Source organism: Hevea brasiliensis, chromosome 3, assembly GCF_030052815.1.
Source record: "Hevea brasiliensis isolate MT/VB/25A 57/8 chromosome 3, ASM3005281v1, whole genome shotgun sequence".
Classification (NCBI taxonomy): domain Eukaryota; kingdom Viridiplantae; phylum Streptophyta; class Magnoliopsida; order Malpighiales; family Euphorbiaceae; genus Hevea; species Hevea brasiliensis.
In genome coordinates, this window is record NC_079495.1 from 107,906,574 (window position 1) to 107,924,916 (window position 18,343).

The 18,343-nt window shown below is 39.6% G+C and overlaps 1 protein-coding gene and 1 pseudogene across 1 annotated transcript; one reads left to right on the forward strand and one right to left on the reverse strand.

Annotated features, from left to right (window-relative positions):
* The first annotated feature begins 10,326 nt into the window (after positions 1-10,326).
* On the forward strand, positions 10,327-12,258 carry LOC110662559 (T-complex protein 1 subunit delta). The gene has a single exon (XM_021821569.2). It carries the CDS (start codon positions 10,418-10,420, stop codon positions 12,017-12,019), a length of 1,602 nt encoding a protein of 533 aa, XP_021677261.2. The 5' UTR covers positions 10,327-10,417; the 3' UTR covers positions 12,020-12,258.
* Positions 12,259-13,459: 1,201 nt separating this feature from the next.
* Positions 13,460-14,961, reverse strand: LOC110662627 (pathogenesis-related protein PR-4-like; annotated as a pseudogene).
* Between the last annotated feature and the right edge of the window lie 3,382 nt (positions 14,962-18,343).

Below are 18,343 nucleotides of genomic sequence, written 5' to 3' on the forward strand. Positions count from 1 at the left end.
ACCCCACGAGAAAACCGAGAGTACCAGATGGCTCCACTCGTCGAGATAAATTTCAAAATTTTTCGACACCGTTTTTCGGTGGGTCCCACGGAACTTCGTAGTATTTTTCCGAGCATTAAATGAGCTTAGAAAATTTCATAAAATTTATGTACTAACCCTCGTGTTGTGGGCTTTGTGTAGGTATCTTCAATTCGCGGAAATTCGACAGTTGTCTGGATCTGTAAATTTCCGGCCAGATAGATCGGCTACCGAAAAAGTCTCCGTATTAGATCAAAATTTTGCCTACCCCACCATTGTCAAATGTCCCAAGCGCATCCCTGGAGTCAGAATCGACATAGGTAAACCCGAACCTTACTTTTTCATAATTTTCTAGTGCTTAAATGGGATTAAAAAATCCATAAAATATTCGTAGTAGCTCAGAAAATTATGATTCTTTTTGCAATAGCCTAGTAATATTGCTAAGGACCGCGGGGCAAAGTTTTAGAATTTTTAGAGCTTATTTGGGCAGTTTTTGCAAAAATAATCAATTATAAGGACTAAACTGTAATTTTACATATTGTGATTGATGACTGTTTGGATGGGCCCAGGAGGGGCTGTGTGACATGATTGAGTTGTGGGTGTATGGTTGGTGGATATAGATGTGTGTTTTAAACCCATTTGCAGGTTGGGTAGGTCCTAGGTATAGGGGAGACTTTGCCGGATTTTCGGCACGACTTAGGACGTATTTGGTCTTTTTCTTAGTTTGTTTTGAGTCAAATTTATTAAATGATTGTAATAAAATTATCAGGTGAGCCGGGACAGCCTTCTTCCTCCACCCAGCCGCCACAGTGACCGCTGTCAAGTCTGTGAGTAAAATATTGATTTTAATTGTAATTTCACTATTATTATATGTTCAAGCATGCCCATGCATCATTTATATGTATATATCTATGTAGTTAAACTCTAGCCACGTTTTATGTTGCATTCACAACTATTAAAGTGCCATGGATGTTGTTGCGGTAATTTGGAGCAGTGTGCGTGCGTTGGCGTGCGTGTGATGTGATGTTGGCTATGGATAGGACGGGTAGTCACAGTTTGAGATCTTCGCTGGGACCCGGTCCTTCGGGGTAGTCACAGCTTGAGTTCTTCGCTAGGGCCCCGATTTGGTTTATTAAGCGAAAGTCCGGCTTGAGTTCTTCGCTGGCACAGGTTGAATTTAAGAGAGCTGTATACGGGATCAGCTCGCATATATTATGATTGATATTACTGGGTGTGTGAGTGCTCCAAATTACCTTTTTGCTATTATGATGTTAAAATATTGCTGATGTTACATTTCACTCTACAAGGTGCATTAGCTTTAGATAGTTATAGAGATTATGGTTAAAATTGATATTTTACTCTCTGAGTTGAACGCTCACTCTTGTTCAATATTTTTCCAGGCCACAGGAGGATATTTATGAGGTTAACCTGCTTTTCTCCCTCGCAGGTCGTTTATTAATGTTTGTATAAATCTGTTAACTCTTAGAATTTTCACATGTGTTAGAAGTATTTATTTGATTTAGGTCTGTAATATAAATTGTCAATTTGAACCTGTAAACTTATTATTTTATGCATGTGTGTTGGGCTGGATGAGGGAGCTGAGCTCCCATTTATTTTATGTTGATATGAGTATGTGGAGGGTGAGCTGAGCTCCCCAATTGATATATATTGTGTTTACAGGTCGGGTGAGTCAAAAACTCCTCGTTGAAAGGTCCATTTTATGGCCGGACTCTGTCCGGTTGAATTCTTGAACTTGGGCCCAAATGGGCCATAGAGTTGGGTTAAGAAATAGTTAGGCTTACTACGGGCTTCGGGGGTTTAGGTTGGCCCAGGTCCTAGTGCCGGTCCGGCCCATAGGTTGGGTCGTGACAAATGTGGTATCAGAGCTTAGGCTCCAGATTCATAAGGGAATAATTGTCTAAAAGAGTCTACTAGAAGTCACATGCGGAAAATAGAGTCCATATTCGTCTTACATTGTCATCTTTGCTTCTAGTCTCTGCTTCATATATTGTGCGTAAATATGAGTCTATAGAGCTGTGTAATGTGCAGTTTTGAATTTTGTGGGCTAATGCTGCTGAATTTCAGGAAAATGCGTAGAAGCAGGAGAGCTACCACTGCACCAGAACCAGATGTGCCTGACGAGGTGTCAGCACAGGATGAGGCACCTGCCCCGAGGAGGCGAGGTAGGAGGCCTAGAGCTGCTCAAGTAGAAGAGCAGCTGCCACCAGTTCAGGAATAGTCTTTTGTGGCCTCGGGTCCCATGGACCCAATAGCAACTACTCTAGCTGGGTTGTAGAGAACCATCGATATGATGGCACAGTATATGGTCCACCCTCCCCAGCAGCAGCAGTCCACCGCACCAAAAGGGGAACTTTACAAACAGATAATCAATTTCAAGAAGTTGGTGCCTGGTACTTATGATATGTCAGACGATGCATATCGATTTTTGGATTCTTGCAAACAGGCAGGAACAGAATTGCAGTTAACTAACAGAAGACTTATTGAGTGTGTGCAGCATATCATGGGGCCTATGCCTAGACAATGGATGAATGACTATTTATTACCTCGGATGGAGGGTTTGTCGTGGACTCAGTTTGTGGAACTGCTCATCAACCGGTTTGTACCAGAAAGTTTCAGAGATCAAAAGCAGTGGGCCTTTGAGGCCTTAAGACAGAATGGCAGGTCCGTAAATGAATATACTACAGAATTTCTGGAGTTGAGCAGGTATGCCCCTACAGCAGTAGCTACATAAACTATGAAGGTGAAGAGATTCCTAAAGGGGCTTGACAGGAGGTATGCAAACCTGGCCATGATGTCTAATCAGTCTTTTGATGTAGTGGTTGATCGAGCCAGACAGATTGAGATTAGCTATGCTATGGATGACAGCAGAAGAGCAAAGAAAAACAGAGCAGAGGGTTCTTCAGGTGTTCCCCACATGGGTGTCCGGATAGTGGTGGCTAGAGTAATTACAAAGGAAGACGTAGGAACAAGAAGAGTGGTTTTAGACACAAACCTCGAGGGTTCAGACCAAGGTACGGATCCAGCAGTGGTCACAGTTCGGGGTATAACAGCTCTGGGTCTGGTTTAGGATCCTCCTTGGCACCTTGTGCACAGTATGGGAGAGGACATTCAGGACCTTGTATGATGGGTTCAGGAGTATGCTTCAGATGTGGCCAATAAGGTCACTTTGCTAGGGAATGCCCCGTGTTCTGTGAGCCACATATGGGATCACAGGGTTCTGTTGCAAATGTTCCTCGTCAGTTGTATCCTAGTGCTTCCAACATGGCAGGCAGTTAGTTTAGTGGCCAACAGGGCCGAGGACAAGGGGGATGTGGATTTGGAGGCAGATCAGGAGGTAGAAGTCAGTACCAGGGTTCTGCCACTCAGGGTAGGGGTCAAGCTCAAGTTTTCACCCTGACCCACCAGGATGCTCAGGCTTCCAATGCAGTTGTGGCAGGTATTCTTCTAGTCTGTTCCTATGAGGCTCATGTTTTAATAGATCTGGGTGCTACGCACTAATTTGTCTCCCTTGTGTTTGCCATGAGATTGGGTAGAAACCCTACAACTTTAGAATGCCCTTTATTTATAGCTACCTCACTTAGTGACAACATAGATGTAGACATGGTTTTTCCGGGTAGCCCAGTAGTAGTGGATGGAAAGATTCTCCCAGCAAACTTGGTTCCTCTACCAGTAATGGATTTCGATGTAATCTTAGGAATGGATTGGTTGGCAACTCATTATGCCACTTTAGACTGCAGGAACAAAAAGGTGTATTTTCACATACCTGGTGTGGAAGAGTTTAGCTTTGATGGTAACAGGAGCGTGGCTCCATATAATTTGGTGTCAGCAATTAGTGCTAGAAAAATGTTGAGGCGTAGATGTCAAGGGTATTTGGCATTGGTAAGAGATACATCTGTAGAAGGTGTCAACATGGAAAATGTTCCTGTTGTCAGAGAATTAATGGATGTCTTCCCTGAGGAGCTTCCAGGGTTGCCACCAAGAAGGGAAATAGAGTTCTGCATTGATGTTGTGCCAGGTACAAACCCCATATCAATGCCGCCTTACAGGATGGTGCCAGCAGAATTGAAAGAGCTAAAGGAGCAACTACAGGAGCTTTTAGACAAGGGTTTTATACGTCCGAGCACTTCACCCTGGGGCGCTCCTGTTCTATTTGTGAGAAAGAAAGATGGGTTCTTGAGGTTGTGTATTGACTATAGACAGCTGAACAAGGTGACTGTGAAGAACAAGTATCCACTTCCTCGGATCGATGATCTGTTTGATCAGCTCCAAGGGGCTAGATTCTTTTCCAAGATAGACCTACGATCAGGCTACCATCAGTTGAGAATCAGGAATGAGGATGTGTCCAAAATGGCATTCAGGACAAGATATGGTCATTATGAGTTCTTGGTGATGTCCTTTGGACTTACTAATGCACCAGCAGCCTTCATGGACTTGATAAACAGGGTGTTCAGGCCATTCTTGGACCGTTTTTTTTTATCGTATTCATAGATGACATTTTGGTATACCTTCGGACCAAGGAAGAACACGTGTGGCACTTGAGGATGGTGTTGTAGACTTTGAGGGAACACCAGCTATATGCCAAATTTTCAAAATATGATTTTTGGCTAGAAAGCATCTCATTCTTGGGACATGTGATTTCTAGTGAAGGTATTCAAGTGGATCCCAAGAAAATTGAAGCTGTAACTGATTGGCTTAGGCCTACAACAGTCACTGAGGTACGAAGTTTTCTGGGTCTAGCTGGCTACTATAGGCATTTTGTGCAAGATTTTTCCAGGATAGCGGCTTCCCTAACTAAGTTAACTCGAAAGAATGTTCCATTCATTTGGACAAATGACTGTGAGGAGAGTTTCCAGAAGCTTAAGGAGTGTCTAACCACCACCCCGGTGTTGACACTACCGATGAGTGATGAAGGACATACCGTGTATTGTGACGCCTCCAGAGTTGGCTTAGGGTGTGTTTTGATGCAGAATGGAAAAGTAATGGCTTATCCTTCAAGGTAGCTGAAGAGGCATGAGCAGAACTACCCCACCCATGATTTGGAAATGGCGGCTGTAGTCTTTGCACTAAAAATATGGAGACACTACCTGTATGGTATGCGAGATATACACCGACCACAAGAGTTTGAAGTACATCTTCCAACAGAGGGATTTAAACTTGAGACAGAGGAGATGGATGGAGCTTCTGAAGGACTATGATTGCACCATCCAGTACCACCCTGGGAAGGCCAATGTAGTAGTAGATGCTTTGAGCAGAAAATTTTCTGGCAGTTTGGTGCACATTTCAGTAGAGAATAGACCATTGATTCAGGAAGTACATGAGTTGATGGATCAAGGTTTAATCCTAGATCTTTCAGATGAGGGGGTATTGTTGGCTCATTTTTTAATGAGGCCAGACTTGGTAGACAGAGTTAGAGTTTCCCAGCACAGAGACCAACAATTGATGAAGATCATAGAAAGAGTACAGCAGGGTGAGGGTGGTGAGTTTGGATTTGCCAATGACGGCGCCCTTATGTAAAGTTCTAGGATATGTGTGCTCGATGTGGACAATCTCATAAATGAAATCATGCGAAAGGCACACTATACACTGTACAGTGTCCACCCAGGTTCCACCAAGATGTATCATGGTGTGAAAGATAGCTATTGGTGGAATGGCATGAAGAAAGACATAGCAGATTTTGTGTCCAAATGCTTGACTTGTCAGAATGTAAAGTTTGAATACTAGAGACCGTTAGGGAAGCTGCAAGAGCTCCCTATCCCATAATGGAAGTGGGAAATGATTACCATGGATTTTATGACTGGGCTGCCTCATACCACCCGAGGATATGATTCGACATGGGTAATTATAGACCTCCTAACTAAATCAGCTCATTTCTTGCTTGTAAAGACTACATATTCTGTGACCCTGCTTTACATTCGAGAAATAGTCAGATTGCATGGAGTTCCTACTTCTATAATATCTGACAGAGGGCCCCAGTTCACTTCTCAGTTTTGGAGGAAGTTGCAGGAAGCACTTGGCACACAGTTAAACTTTAGTACTGCTTTTCACCCTCAGACAAACGGATAGTCCGAAAGAACAATCCAAACACTGGAAGACATGCTTCGCATGAGTGTTTTGGATTTTGGAGGTTAATGGGATGATTAGCTAGCTTTGGTGAAGTTTGCCTACAACAACAATTACCATTCTAGCATAGGGATGGCACCCTATGAGGCACTATATGGAAGAAAGTGTAGGTCTCCTCTGTGTTGGGTGGAAATGGGAGAAGTGAAGGTGCATGATGTAGACCTAGTGCAATAAACTTCAGAGATAGTTCCTTTAATCAGGGAACGATTGAAAACAGCTTTTAGTAGGCAGAAGAGTTATGCAGACCCCAGATGGAGGGATATAGAGTTTGCAGTAGGCGACTATGTATTCCTGAAGGTTTCTCCGATGAAGGGAGTCATGAGATTTGGAAAGAAGGACAAGTTAGCACCTCGGTATATAGGACCTTTTGAGGTTACTGATAGAGTTAGAGCAGTTGCCTACCGGTTGGAGCTACCACCCAACCTTTCTCATGTTCATCCTGTGTTTCACATCTCTATGCTCAGGAAATACATTCCTGATCCTTCTCATGTACTACAGCCAGATGTAATACAGCTGAAAGAAAACTTGACGTTTGAGGAGCAACCTGTAGCCATAGTGGACTACCAAGTGAGGCAGCTAAGATCAAAACAGATCCCTATGGTAAAGGTTTTGTGGAGGAGCTAGTCAGTGGAAGAGTGCACCTGGGAGTCAGAGCGGGACATGCATAGCAAGTACCCTTATCTGTTCAATGTGTAATCTTGTACTTTATTCTGCCTTGTGTAAAATTCGAGAACGAATTTTCTGTAAGGGGGAAAGAATGTAACACTCCTAATTTTTAAATTTATTATTTTTGGGTAAATATTGATATTTTATTTTATTTGAATTTTAGGAAATTATTTAAAATTTTTCAAATTTTAGAAATCGGGTTCGATTTTTCCGAAAACAAAAACTTTGATGATTTTTAAAAATTAGTTTAAAGACCACGTAGCAAAACTAAAAATATATTTGGAGTCTACGAATTTTTCTGAGTTTTTTAGAAATTTTTCAGAATTTTTGGGTTTCGTTTTATGTCCCAAGGCAAAGTAAAAATTTAAAATTTTGTATCCTGAATTGAACCGGCCGAATCGAACCGGACCGAATCAGACCGACAGAATCGGGCCGGCTCCTTTTTCTTCTTATTCTCTTCTTCCCGCACGCGTTCTCCTCCCTCTCTCTCTCTCTCTCTCTCTCTCTCTCTCTCTCCCATTTTCCCTCTCCTCTCACCTCCCCTCGCCCGCCAGCTGCCTCCTCAGCCTCCCCACCTCACCGGCGCACCTCCCCAGCCACCCCAGCTCGCAGGCCGCCGCCTGGAACGCCGGGAAACATAGCGCGAAGCGACGCAATGCGCAGCACGCCGCTTCGTTTTCCCGGTCGAAATCTGGTAGATCCGGCCATCGATTGGGCCGGGTCTTGTGTCTAAACCCATCTACACCTCGACAACTTTCCATAAACACCAAGAACACCAAAATCCATGGAGCGGTTTGTCCAATTTTTGTCCGGGAAGTTTTAGCCTATTTTGACTTTTGGGCTAGTTTCTCGCAAACCGTAAAACCCACGAGAAAACCGAGAGTACTAGACCGCTCTACTCGTCGAGAGCTTCGCGGCAATATAAATTTTGAAATTTTCTGACACCGTTTTTTGGTGGGTCTCACGGAACTTCGTAGTATTTTTCTGAGCATTAAATGAGCTTAGAAAATTCCATAAAATTTATATACTAACCCCCGTGTTGTAGGCTTTGTGTAGGTATCTTCAATTCACGAAAATTGGACAGTTGTCCGGGTTTGTGAATTTCCGGCCAGACAGACCGGCTACCGAAAAAGTCTTCGAATTGGATCGAAATTTTGGCAACCCCACTATTGTCAGACGTCCCGAGCAGGTCCTCGGAGTCAGAATAGACATAGGTACACCCGAAACTTGCTTTTTCATAATTTTCTAGTGCTTAAATGGGATTAAAAAATCCATAAAATATTCGTGGTAGCTCAAAAAATTATGATTCTTTTTGCAATAGCCTAGTAATATTGCTAAGGACCACAGGGCAAAGTTTTAGAGTTTTTAGAGCTTATTTGGGCAGTTTTTGTAAAAATGATCAATTATAAGGACTAAACTGTAATTTTACATATTGTGATTGATGACTATTTGGATGGGCCCAGGAGGGGCTATGTGACATGATTGAGTTGTGGGTGTATGGTTGGTGGATATAGAAGTGTGTTTTAAACCCATTTGCAGGTTGGATAGGTCCTAGGTATAGGGGAGACTCTGCCGGATTTTCAACACGACTTAGGACGTATTTGAACTTTTTCTTAGTTTGTATTGAGTCAAATTTATCAAATGATAGTAATAAAATTATCAGGTGAGCCGGGACAGCCTTCTTTCTCCACCCAGCCGCCACAGTGACCGCTGTCAAGTCTGTGAGTAAAATATTGATTTTAATTGTAATTTCACTATTATTATATGTTCAAGCATGCCCATGCATCATTTATATGTATATATCTATGTAGTTAAACTCTAGGCACTTTTTATATTGCATTCGCAACTGTTAAAGTGCCATGGATGTTGTTGTGGTAATTTAGAGCAGTGTGCGTGCGTTGGCGTGCGTGTGATGTGGTGTTGGCTATGGATAGGACAGGTAGTCACAGCTTGAGATCTTCGCTGGGACCCGGTCCTTCGGGGTAGTCATGGCTTGAGTTCTTCGCTGGGGCCCCGATTTGGTTTATTAAGCGAAAGTCCGGCTTGAGTTCTTCGCTGGCACATGTTGGATTTAAGAGAGCTGTATAGGGGATCAGCTCCCATATATTATGAATGATATTACTGGATGTGTGAGTGCTCCAAATTACCTTTTTGCTGTTATGATACAAAAATATTGCTAATGTTACATTTCACTCTACAGGGTGCATTAGCTTTAGATAGTTATAGAGATTATGGTTAAAATTTATATTTTACTCTCTGAGTCGAACGCTCACTCCTGTTCAATATTTTTCCAGGCCACAGGAGGATATTTTTGAGATTAACCTGCTTTTCTCCCTCACAGGTCGTTTATTAATGTTTGTATAAACCTGTTAACTCTTAGAATTTCCGCATGTATTAGAAGTATTTATTTGATTTGGGTCTGTAATATAAATTGTCAATTTGGGCCTGTAAACTTATTATTTTATGTATGTGTGTTGGGCTGAATGAGGGAGCTGAGCTCCCATTTATTTTATGTTGATATGAGTATGTGGAGGGTGAGCTGAGCTCCCCACTTGATATATATTGTGTTTACAGGTTGGGTGAGTCAAAAACTCCCTGTTGAAAGGTCTATTTTATGGCCAGATTCTGTCCGGTTGAATTCTTGAACTTGGGCCCAAATGGGCCATAGAGTTGGGTCAAGGAATAGTTAGGCTTACTACGGGCCTCGGGGGCTTTAGTTTGGCCCAGGTCCTAGTGCCGGTCCGGCCCATAGGTTGAGTCGTGACAAAGCATAAATAATATGCAAGCATACTCTATCACTAATTTTATTTATTTTTATTAATTTAATGGTATTAGGGTTTGGATTTTTTTTTCTTTAGTTAATTTTTTTTAGAGTTTATATAGATAGTGGCGGAGCTAGATATTACATTTTGAGGGGTTGAATATAAAATTAATAGATATAATTTTATATAAAATAATTTAAAATGTTTCATTAATTTTTAAAAAAAATTTTAAATATTATGTATTAAATAATTATCTTGTTTAATATATTACATATTCAATAAATGTTGTCTAAAATTTAAAGTAAAATTTCACTAATAATTTAATTATTATGTATTATGTTTAACTTTAAATTCACAAAATAAAAATAGCATAAAGAAGTGATAGAAAAAAATATATACTTTTTTAATGAATAATGAAAAGATTTAGTATAATATATAAATTTATTTGAATTTTCAAATAAAATAAATTAAAATTCTCGTAAATTAAAAAATATAAAAAACTATTACATATATATAATTTTTAAAAAATTTATTAGATAATGTTCACTAAATTACAACTCTAAATATGTTGCTACTTTTTATAATAAAATCTTAAATATTATTCAAGTCAGTTCTAGTATTCAAAAATTGATTTTTTTTTTTTATAATGTTTTGAATATTATTTTTAAAAATATTAAAAAAAAAAAGAAAGAAAAAAACACAATTTCATAAGAGCCACAGTTCCAAGCGGAGCCTTGCTTAAAATTTAAAAACAGAGCCCGCAACTCCTACGGTCCTACCCATATCTTACGTTAGGCTTAGGGTTTCACCTTTCGATCTTCAAAACCCTAATGGCGGCACCGGCAATCTCCCGGCCCAGATCCTCCAAAACCGATTCTTATGTCGACAATAAGCGCAAAGAGGACATCCGCCATGCCAACATCGTCGCCGCTCGAGCCGTGGCGGACGCAGTCCGGACCAGTCTGGGACCCAAAGGTATGGACAAAATGATTTCCGCCGCCAATGGTGAAGTAATCATCACCAACGATGGCGCTACAATTCTCAACAAAATGGAGGTCCTTCAGCCCGCCGCCAAAATGCTTGTCGAGCTCTCAAAGGCTCAGGACGCCGCTGCTGGTGATGGCACCACCACCGTCGTCGTCATTGCTGGCGCGCTTTTGAAGCAGTGTCTCTCGCTTCTTTCCAGTGGAATCCACCCCACGGTAATCTCCGATTCTCTTCATAAAGCATCTATTAAAGCTATCGATGTATTGACTGCCATGGCTGTCCCTGTGGAGTTATCGGACGGGGAATCCCTAATTAAATCTGCAAGCACTTCTTTGAATAGTAAAGTCGTGAGTCAGTATTCTACGCTTCTAGCTCCATTAGCGGTAGATGCAGTTCTCTCTGTAGTGGACCCTGCCAAGCCCGATTTGGTGGACTTGAGGGATGTTAGGATAGTGAAGAAGCTAGGCGGGACTGTGGATGATACGGAGATGGTTAAAGGCTTAGTTTTTGATAAGAAAGTGAGCCATGCAGCTGGTGGACCAACACGAGTTGAGAACGCGAAGATTGCAGTGATTCAATTCCAAATTTCTCCTCCAAAGACTGATATAGAGCAGAGCATTGTGGTTTCTGATTATACCCAGATGGATAGGATTTTGAAAGAAGAGAGAAATTACATTTTGGGTATGATTAAGAAGATTAAGGCGTCTGGCTGCAACGTATTGCTGATTCAAAAGAGTATTTTGAGAGATGCTGTCACGGATTTGTCACTGCATTATCTGGCCAAAGCCAAGATTTTGGTGCTTAAGGATGTGGAGAGAGATGAGATTGAATTCATAACCAAGACCTTGAATTGCTTGCCTATTGCAAATATTGAACATTTCAGAGACGAGAAGTTGGGGTATGCAAACCTTGTTGAGGAGGTTCCTCTTGGAGATGGCAAGATTGTAAAGATCACTGGGATTAAAAATATGGGAAGGACTAGTACGGTGCTTGTTCGGGGCTCTAATCAATTAGTTATTGACGAGGCAGAGAGGAGCTTGCATGATGCATTGTGTGTGGTTAGATGTTTGGTAAATAAGCGGTTTTTGATTGCAGGCGGTGGGGCTCCAGAGATTGAGTTATCCAGGCAGCTTGGGGCTTGGGCAAAGGTGCTGCATGGGATGGAAGGTTATTGTGTGAAATCTTTTGCAGAAGCGCTGGAGGTCATACCATATACCTTGGCAGAGAATGCTGGGTTGAATCCCATTGCAATTGTGACTGAGCTGAGAAATAGGCATGCTCAGGGGGAGATCAATGCTGGCATCAACGTCAGGAAGGGCCAGATTACAAATATCTTGGAGGAGAATGTGGTGCAGCCACTGCTTGTGAGCACAAGTGCAATCACACTGGCAACAGAGTGTGTACGGATGATTTTGAAGATTGATGACATTGTTACCGTTAGGTAGTTTCAAACTGGAGGTGGAATTTGCTTGACAAGCTATGCTTTGTTTCTGTTACATCTTTAACTAGTGGTGGTGGTTGTCTTTGGAAGGTTCGTAGCTAAAGCTTTTGATGATTGTTGTGTCTGGTTGGTTTATCTTTTACATGCTTTTAGAATTGATTACTATTGTTTTGTAGCTCCTGATATTCTAAACTTCAAGTTTGTGAACATTTTGTATTTGGTACGTGAAAATCTCTTTGAATAGTTCTGTCTTCTATACTAGTTGCGCTGAAATGAATACCTGCTGTGTATTAACTCGAAGACAATTCAGATTGATCCATCAAGCAGGTAATTTTCAAGTTTTACATGTCCAGAAAACACTTCTGATATGGTTTCCCACTTGAATGATGTCCTTCTAGTTGTGGATGGTAATGTCTGAATCGTGTATTTAGTTAATCTAGCCTGCAATTAAAAGATATGTGCGGTGAAACTTACAAATTCAGTTTCTAGCTTAGATTTTCAAATCAGTTTTGGGTTGTCTTAGCATCTGGTTTTTGGAATTCCACGGTATACTTGTGCTATTTCAAACCTTCCAAGTGTCTTTAAGCCTTTTTAATTACTCTGGGGTAATGGTGATCTAAAGCCTCACATTGTGAAAGAGCGAAGAGGTATTAAGTCTTGAGCCGAGTGCTTGGATTTGTTCATTGGTTAACAAGCAATTATCTTTCAGTAATTATTTGTGCGGTTGTGCCACTGACCACAGTGAGCATGTATCATGGAGAAGTTGCTTTTTTCATGCCTCTGTTTTTTGACAATAGAGTGCGGCAAGGCGATTCGATCACAGTAAACACTTTTTAGCCATCATAAAACTTACTCACTTTATTCATTTGGTAATGAAATTGATATGAACCTATGAGAATTACCTCTATATTTGACTTGGGACCTTAACTCCTGAGCATAAACACAATAATGGGATCCATATAGGATATTTTTTTTTGGTTAAATGAAAATTTGCTTTATTTTGATAACTGTATAAATCATAATCTATTCCCTGTGCATCATAGTTGTAATCAATTCTTGTGTATCGATTAATCTCGTTAAATTTCCGAGGTACCAATGAACACTTGTTTTGTTTCAAGAGGGTATTGGATTTATTTTAGTACATGGGATGTTTTTGTCCGTGATTGCAAGACTCTCTTTTACGTCACTAGAGATTGTCACGAGAGGATTAAGCCACAATCGGTGATAAGAATATTATTGCACACTCATTTTACAAAATTAAGAAAGTACTAAGCGTGCATACATATAAGGAAATAGCTGGAGCAATTATGGAAGTAATTAACTAAACACACTACTAATGTCCGTTTTATTCCGCAAACATGCACATTTTTTCCTTGTTATATTAAAGCATTTTATTCTCAGATATTGAAATCTCATCTTCATCAATCATCGTATCAATAGAGCTTCAGTCCCCATAATCGACAAATTGGTAATCCACGATAAGATTGCCCAGGGCATTGCCTGTTCCCAGGGCATTGCCTGTTCCATCTGTATCCAGTTGCTGGAATACGATGCAGGCCTCCATTGCTGCACTGATCCACAATTCTCATTGTTGCTTCAGCTCCGGTCCCAGTATTTGTCACCTGCAAGCCAATCAAATTTTCTTGATTATATTTGTACTTAACTACTAGTTCTACGCTGATCTATTCACAATTCTTTGATTTTGTGAAACTGTACTATTTAACTAGTTAATTAATTAATGTCATACCCTCAAGCACCTGCCACAAGCTTCTTGGCCTTGGGGTCCAACTGGTCCACAAAAGGCAGTCCAACCATATTTACTACGCCAATCATATGGTTTGTCAGCATCCCATGTTGAGCAGTAGGAACTTACAATAAGCAAGTCCCATCCATTATCCTCAGGGTTATAGAAATGGTATGCAGCTCTCACATTAGAAGCACTTTCACCTTTATCGTTAGGTCTAGCTTGCGCTTTCTGTCCATGGCGATGCTCTTGGGCAATGGCAGTAGCGACAAGACAGAGAAGGAGCATATATATGCATAGGCACATTAACCTAGAACATGTAAATCACTGTCATGTTCCTGAAGCTTGTATAGAACTCATGAAGCCAAACGCTGTGGCAAACTTTAATTTAACACAAACTTTAATTTAAAAGAGTAATGCTTTCTTTTAAATTTATTAGGATAAATATCATTCTCTACAGCAATTGAAATAGATTCTTACAAGCTCATGTTGTGCATAGTTGATATATATGGATCAAATTGGAATTATTGAGTGGCTTCAAATAGAAGGAATTGGGTTCATCCCAATGAACAAACCTGAAATAGGGGTACAAGTAAATAAAAGACCACATCATTACATAGTGAAATCTTGAAAATTGGCCTGCGCAGAAACATTTTCTTTTGAGAAAGTGGAGTGGAGATACTCATTATGGGAAATGGATCCTAAAACAAAACCAATGGTGCTCTCTTGGAGATATCATCATTACATATTTAATGCAAGTTAAAAATTGAATTTTTTTTTCTTTAAATGGTAAGTCAATGCATAAGAATAAAAATTCAATTTAAATAGATTTAATTAAATTTATGAGCCATGTGAATTAAATATTATAATATTTGAATTTAGTTCAACTCGATTTATTTTTTTAAGTATTGTTCAACTAAAACTCATTCATTGTCAAACAATGAAAAATTATTTCTATGGTTAGTATTCTCTGGAGAATTTGAATAGGACGCTTATTGTACTCATTCCGAAGATTGAGAAGCCACCTAGTATTTTTCAGTTTAGGCCTATAAGTTTATGCGATACTGTATAAAGTGCTTACAAAAGTTATTGTTAATGGGCTAAAACCTATTATGGGAAAGTTGGTTGGAGCGGCTCAAGTTAGTTTTGTACCTTGGCATCACATTTCGGACAATATGATGATTGCGCAAGAGGTTGTTCATTCTCTTCGGAACAAGAGAAGAAAGGGATGATTATTAAGGTGAACTTGGAGAAAGCTTATGATAGGTTGGGTTGGAGTTTTATCAAAAGCACCTTGGAGGGTGCAGGCATCCCAAACATTCTTGTTGATCCCATCACGAGGTGTATTACTACTTCTTCTATGAGGGTTTTATGGAACGGGGACTTAACAGATTTCTTTCGCCCCAATAGGTGTGTTCGTCAAGGGGATCCAATATCTCCTTATATTTTTGTGTTATGCATGGAGAAACTGCCTCAAGGAATATTGGATGCAGTGGAATGTAATAGCTGGAATCTTATCTGGGGGAGGTCCGCCAATTCCGCATCTTTTTTTTTGCAGACGATCTCCTTTTTGTTAAAGGTACTTACAGGTAAATGGAGGTGGTTATGGAAGTTTGTTCCAAATTTTTGAGCGCTTCAGGGCAGAAGGTTACTGTGGTGAAGATTTTATCAGGAATGTAGTAGAATTTGTAATTTATGTGGTTTTCAAAAAACTAATGACTTGAGGAAGTATCTTGGAGAACCCCTCTTACACAATCGGGCAATGGCAAGGAGTTATGATTATATTTTACATCGGATTAGATCAAAATTGTCAGTTTGGAGTGTTAGGAATTTGGCTCTAGCAGGCAGGATTACTTTGGCAAAACCAGTTTTAATGTCTATACCAGTTTATGATATGCAAACTACAACATTGCCAATCTCTGTTTGCAGAGATATAGAGAAACACTGTCGCAAATTTATTTGGGTTTGGTCTGATGAGAAAAGAGTGTTCCTCTTGTCAAGTGGAATGATGTTTACCAGCCAAATGAGAAAGAAGGTATGGGATTGAGGTATGTTGATTCTATTAATAATGCCTTTCTCATTAAGTTGGCTTAGGGTATTATGAGCAGGAGGAATGACTTATGGGTAAGGGTGCTCAGGGCAAAATACTGCTTATCTAATGAGTGGTTACCATGTTCTTTTAGAACTGCAAATGACTCTTGGTTGTGGAAGGGTATAAGTAGAGTTTGGGGTCATGTGATGGGAGGTTTAAAGTGGGCAGTTAGGGAAATGAGGCATATTCACTTCTGGGTTGATGATTGGGTTGTTGATTGTGGTCCTCTTCTTAATTATGCTATTATTCCTATAACGGAAGAAGAAGCTTAGCGGAAGCTTATTTCGTTTGTAAGTCCTAATGGGAGTTGGGATAGAAACCAATTTGCTCAGTTTCTTCCCAACTCTGTTTTGATGAAGATTCTCCTTTTAACGTTAGTTATTCTGATTCCATCTGTTTGGGGTATACCAGGAATGGCATGTTTTCAATTAAATCTGCTTATGAGGCTCTGGCTCAAGGTTGTTGTGTAGCTAGTTATCGCAAATGGAAGATGATTTGGAGCTGGGCAGGGCCAAAAAGAATCAGTTTTTTTTGGATTGTTCTGCATGGTCGCTTACTGACAAATGTTGAAAGGCATGGACGGCACTTCTTCGGGGATCCTTACTATCCTTGCTGTCTGTTGGATTATGAGGATTTGGACAACGAGTTGCGTAGATGTGTTGCGGCGAAGAAATTTTGGATTTCTTTAGTGCCTGCTAATATTTTATGCAACTTCTTTGCGGACAGTGTGGAGAGTTGACTTATTAGAGTAATTTGAATCTTTTAGTGGAGGGTATCAGTTGGAGTGTGCTATTTGGCATATCTTGTTGGATGTTGTGGAAATGGAGAAATGGAGTGATTTTTTAGAAGGATTTTATCAGGCCAAAAGATTGTAGCAATGTTGTTATTTCCTGCTTTCGTGAATTCATGTCTGCGGCTGAATTTCTAGCTGACAAGGGTATTTTGTTAAAACAAAGAATTTGTGTTTGGATTAGGTGGGAACCTCCTAGTTGTGATTGGCGTGAGGTGAACACTGATGGGTCCTTCCTTAGTAATAGCAATAAGGCAGCTGCTGGTGGCCTAATTAGGTCCCATACTGGGGCTGGGTTGGGTGGTTTTGCTGCTAACCTCAGAAGCTATTCGATTTTAATGGCTGAAATGTGGGGGGTAGGGTATTTCTTGGTCTTCAACTTGCTTGGACTAAAGGTTTTCAGAGGATTATGCTGGAGACTGATAGTCAAATGGTTGTGCATTGTTTGGAGAAGGATTCGGGCAGTGTTAATGGCTATACTAAATTGGAGTTGACTAGAGACTGAGTGGTTGACCTTCATTATTTCTATAGAGAGGGGAACTCCAATGCAGATAGACTTGCTGGTATGGGTCAACAACTACCATTGGGTGATCATTATTTTGATGTCCCTCCGCAGGAGCTCCATGGCTTGTTGCTGCATGATGTTAGTGGTGTAGCCAATGCTAGAAACTGTGTCATGTGATTCTGTATTCTTTGTCCCTTTCTTTAAAAAAAAAAAGAAAAAGAAAAAAAATATTTTCGTGTGTATATATATATATATATATATATATATTCGTGAAATTACTGGTTTCAAGAATCTTTGATGAGATGAAATCTTACAAATCCCTAGTTTTATGTTGGAGATCAAGAAAAGAAGTTATATTCTCATAGTTTAAAAGGGAAGAGTACATGAAATTGTGGCTTCATGAAATTTTAAAGAGGAGAAGACAATTTTACAAATCCTTAGCTTTCTGTTGGAAATCTTACACACATGCATGAGACCTAACAATTCCTGCATTTCTCACCTAAAAGATCTCAATACATCATTAAATGCATGCAGATCCATGACAGAATAATTAAATAAACTCCATTCTTTCTTTGCTTTTATAATCTTAATATATAATTCTTTGTAAATAAAATATAATAATGGACAACTTAATTCATATACCAATTAATGTAACTTAATATAAAAGGTATTTAATAAGGTTAATCTAAATAGTGAAAGTATATAAATCCTTTTCTTTATTAATTATAATTTAATTTGTCACTTAATAAATTATTATTTATTTTAAATATATTAAGATAATGAGAAAAATACACTATTAAAATTGCTTTAAGAATGAAATTTACTAGTAAATTGATCTATAAATATCTTTAACCGTACGTAAATATATAAAAAAGAAAAGTTTTGACTTCTTCTAATAATATAATACTTATGAAATATGTCTTTAAAATTTTATAAAATTATGAAATTTGCAAGGAAATTAAATAATTTAATGATATGAACACTGAAACAGAGCCTGTAAGTGTACTGAAGTAGATGCGATGCAAAATTACGACCAGACAACATAAAATAACACAATTCATGAATGCCCCCAACATCAAGCACATGGGCATGCTCCCTCCACCTTATCACCTTCTTCATCCACCTCTCCTTCATTTTGCCACCTCAATCACATTTAATTTTATACATTTTCTGATATTAATTAAAAAAAAAAAAGAA